Raw genomic sequence first — 4,123 nt, 5'->3', positions numbered from 1 at the left:
GATGATGATGATTAATATTATTATTATCATCTTCAATATTATCATTATAATTATTATAATTACCACTACTACTACTAAAATAATAATTTTTATACTTTTATTGCTATTATTATTATTATCATTATTATTATTATTGTCAACTTTTAAGAACTTTCAATTTTTCGGTTTTCTCCTCTCACCACCCAAACGTTCCCCGACCACACGCGTACATTCGTACCTTCATCTTCTCGCTCACCACCCAAACGTTCTCCCACCACAAGTGTACATTCGTACCTTCATCTTCTCGCTCACCACCCAAACGTTCCCCCACCACACGCGTACATTCGTACCTTCATCTTCTCGCTCTTGTAGATGACGAGCATGGAGGGCTTGCAGACACACCACAGCTTGCTCCAGCCCTTGAGCGTGCCGCGCACCTTGAGCCAGTCCGCCATCAGGACGATGGACTGGTCCGACGCCGAGTTCATGATCTCCCGCGCAACCTCCTTCTTCTGGCTGCGGTAGCTCTTCTTCTTCTCCTGGGAACAGCAGCGGAAAGTGGGGGTGGGTTGGGGGGGGGGGTAAATTTGTGAGTGTGCCTGGAGAAAAGTCCCCGTTGTCGAAAAATTTGGATATTGAATTAATGTTAATTATTCTGGTAGAAGTTCAATGCTGAACACGCTGATTATTAAATTCTCAAATGTTCTGAGCAATTTGAAAGATATACCATATTTTGTAACTGGGTTGTAAAAATAAAGTTTGGAAAAAGAACACAATTTCTAACTCATTTTTAATTTTTAACCTTTGGCGAAGAACACATTGCAAAAATGATTGATAAAAAAATATTTACTCAAAATATTATAAAATCCTTTCAATATGTTATCAAGAAATGGTAAATGATGTGTTTTCTGAAGGTACTAGATTTTTTTACCATGAACAGATGAACAGACAGACAATAAAAAAAACCCAAACAAGCAGAGATAGTCGAAAACCCATTAAAAAACCTTAATTTTTTTTGCTTTCGTAAGAGTTTTACAGCACTTGGAACACAATAAAGTCATAACAGTGCCAAAGATTAGGTGTGTTTCAAGAGAGTAACAAACACACACACAAAAAAGGAGGAGGAACAGGAGAGAGATAAGGACGATAGATGTTTGATAGGAAAGAAGAAGCAAACCACACCAGAGCACCCTCCAACCACCCACTAAAAACCTGGCTGTGCCCCTACCTTGAGCGACTCCCTCTTGGACAGTTTGAAGGCAGACAGGCTTTTCTCCCCACTCTGTGTAGCACAACATTAGAACACGTTAATGGCCTTTTGTTTGTCCTTTTAGTTTTAGTCAGAGTTTTACGGCACTTGCAACACAAATATGTCACATAAGTTCGGATGATTAGAGATGTTATTTGAGAATAACTTCTATAGAAAAGGAAGAGACATTGGTGTTATTAGAGAGCATCCTGCAAAGTGGAAGGAGAGGAAATATAAGTTTACCAGAGAGTTACATACGAAGAAAAGAAGGAGGAGAGATAATGACGATAGATGATTGATAGGATGAAAAGAAATAGACCACACACAAGAATATGTTGATAACCTGATTAGGAGAGGTTAGGGATAAGTATAAAAGAATCTTGAGTCCTTAATAAGACTGAAAAGTAAGAAACTTCTTGAAACAGAGCATAAAACAAAACCAAAAATAATCACCGTCACCATAGCACAGCTCTAAAATACCAGACCTTACAATCCATCCATCTCTACCGTATTTGACACAAAGGACAAATATTAGTTATTGATTTTTAGAAGAAAACAACAACAAATAACAAAAAACAAAAACCTTTTTAGTCTCAGTAAGTGTTTTACGGCACTTGCCACACAATAAAGTCATATAAGTGCCGAAGATTAGACCCACACCAGAGCACCCAAAAAATAACCTCACCCCCCAACAAAACAACAAAAAACAACAACAAAACAAAACAACCCGAAACAAAACAAAAGATGAATATAAACCAATCAGTGGCCAGCATACCTTGTAGAGTTTCCTGTCGAAGGACGCGGAACTGTCCATCGAGGAGTCGGAGAACAGAACCTTCCGCTCGCTGTTGTCGCCATCAAGAGAGCCTGGCGGAGGAAAGAATGGTTTGGTTTTTAGTGAGAGTTTTACGGCACTTGTAACACAATAAGTCCATATGAATGAGGATGATTTGAGGTGTTCCTAGAGAGTAACATACAAAGAAAAGAAGGTTGAGTTTCAGTAAGAGTTTCATAAACAGCCGAAGATTAGAAGTGTTACTAGAGGGAGTAACATTCATACAAAGAAAAGAAAGTGTAACTTCAGTAGTAAGAGTTTTACTGCATTTGCAACACAAATAGGTCACATAAGTGCCACAACAACAAGAACAACAACAACAACAAAAAGCCTCTTTTTCAGCAGCTCACCATTCCGGCATTGCGTGTGTCACTACAGTTTTGATTTTCATGGAATGACTGAAATTGTGTTTTACGCCCCCATCAAAACACATTTTTAGCGTCGAATTTCTCAAAACTTGGTACTGAGCAGATAGAACTTTGAAATTTTAGGGTAGCGATTTGGTAGTGTGCGCTGACTATAACATTTGGTAGTGAGCACTGAGCAGAACCAAAACTCCTCCTCAGTACATATCCGAACTCCCTACCTGTGGACCTGTTCCTGAGCGGGTCAAAGGTCACCGCTTTGCCCGGGAACGACCATGTACGCATCAGTTGGAAGTTACTCCTTTTGTTCAGCCTCAGGGGGACTTTTGGCGCCGCGTCCAGGCACACAGAATCCTGGGCCATCTCGTCACAACACTTGGGAGTTAACGCAATCCGCACTCTTTCGTTAACACGACGGTTAACTCAATCCGCACACCTTACAGTTTTATACAATCCACGCTCTCTAGTTAACACAATCGTTAACACAGTCCACGCTCTCGAGTTAAGACAATCCACACACCTTAGAGGTTTATACAATCCAATCTAGTTAGCCCAAATCTACGCTGTCTAATATAAAACAATTCACGCTCTCTAGTTAAGACAATCGTTAACAAAATCCGTGCTCTGCAGTTAACAGAATCCGCACCCTCTAGTTAACGCAATCGTTAACAAAATCCACGCTCTCCGGTTAGCTCAGTTGTTAACAGAATCCGCACTCTCTGTTAACACAATCCACGCTCTGAAGGTTAACACAATCCACACTCATTAATAAACACAACCAATTCCCCACTTAACACGATCCAACCTCACTACTTAACACAATCCGATCTCACCGACCACACTATTTAACAAAATCCACACTCTCCAGTGTCGTCGGTGGCCAAGAGGTTAGGCTCTCGGACTGATCACAACCGTAAGGTCGTGGGTTCGAAATACCGTCAGAGACCCGATGTTGTGTCCTATAAGAACGTTAATTTCCACGACTTTCCCCTACTTCACCCTGGTGGGAATGGGTACCCGGCCTCAGACAGCGAAAGATCTCTGGCCAGTTTGTTAGTGTTTGACCGCTCAATCAGCTCCTTGTACCGTATGCTTTCCGGGAAGCTGAGAATGTTTATGAGAGTTCCAGAGTCTGCTGGGGGTAATGATATTGATTCTAAAGAGCATAGAGCTTGCCGATGAGTTGCGATATAATGCGCTTCACAAATGCGATTTCTTGTAAGCCTATACCCTACACAGCGACAGTTATCTATTTCTTTTTTTGGGTGTGTGAGATGAGTTATTGTCTTTGGGTGTGGGAGGTAGGCGACTTCTTTTCAGTCAGTCAGTTTTCTCGACAACGTGGGTAGTTGGAGGATGCTCTGGTGTGGTTTGCTTCTCCTTTCCTGTCAAACGAGACATATCGTCCTTATTTCTCCTTCTCCTTTCATTTGTATGTTATTCCCTCATAACACCTCAAACCTTTAGCACTTCTATGATTTAACCACGTTGCAAGTGCCGCAAACAAAACTCTTGCTACAACACTAGGCTTACCAGGAACAGAAAAAAAAACCAAAAAAAAAAAAACCAACCCTAAAAAGATATCCCCCCTCTCCCCCAACAAACCCCCCAAAACAAAACAAACAAAAAACACACCCGAAAAACATAAACAAGAAAGAAGTTATCAAAAATAAAAACAAAACCAAAACTACCAAC

The 4,123-nt window shown here is 40.8% G+C and overlaps 1 protein-coding gene across 1 annotated transcript in view; it reads right to left on the bottom strand.

Moving 5' to 3' along the window:
* The window catches only part of LOC101862558 (oxysterol-binding protein-related protein 8-like), a 24,574-nt gene extending 20,638 nt beyond the window's left edge, over positions 1–3,936 (bottom strand). Inside the window, exons 1-5 of the mRNA XM_035973853.1 lie at positions 2,650–3,936; positions 2,004–2,095; positions 1,208–1,261; positions 292–518; positions 218–230 (exon numbers count right to left, since the gene is read on the bottom strand). Coding sequence (XP_035829746.1) covers positions 218–230; positions 292–518; positions 1,208–1,261; positions 2,004–2,095; positions 2,650–2,791 — 528 coding nt within the window. The 5' untranslated portion in view covers positions 2,792–3,936. The remainder of the gene's footprint in view (positions 1–217; positions 231–291; positions 519–1,207; positions 1,262–2,003; positions 2,096–2,649) is intronic.
* Positions 3,937–4,123: the final 187 nt, after the last annotated feature.

The sequence above is a fragment of the Aplysia californica genome, unplaced genomic scaffold (genome assembly GCF_000002075.1).
Source record: "Aplysia californica isolate F4 #8 unplaced genomic scaffold, AplCal3.0 scaffold00034, whole genome shotgun sequence".
In the NCBI taxonomy this organism is placed as follows: Eukaryota; Metazoa; Mollusca; class Gastropoda; order Aplysiida; family Aplysiidae; genus Aplysia; species Aplysia californica.
The sequence above is the reverse complement of the archived record's forward strand: the minus strand, read 5'-3'. Positions and strand labels throughout refer to the sequence as shown.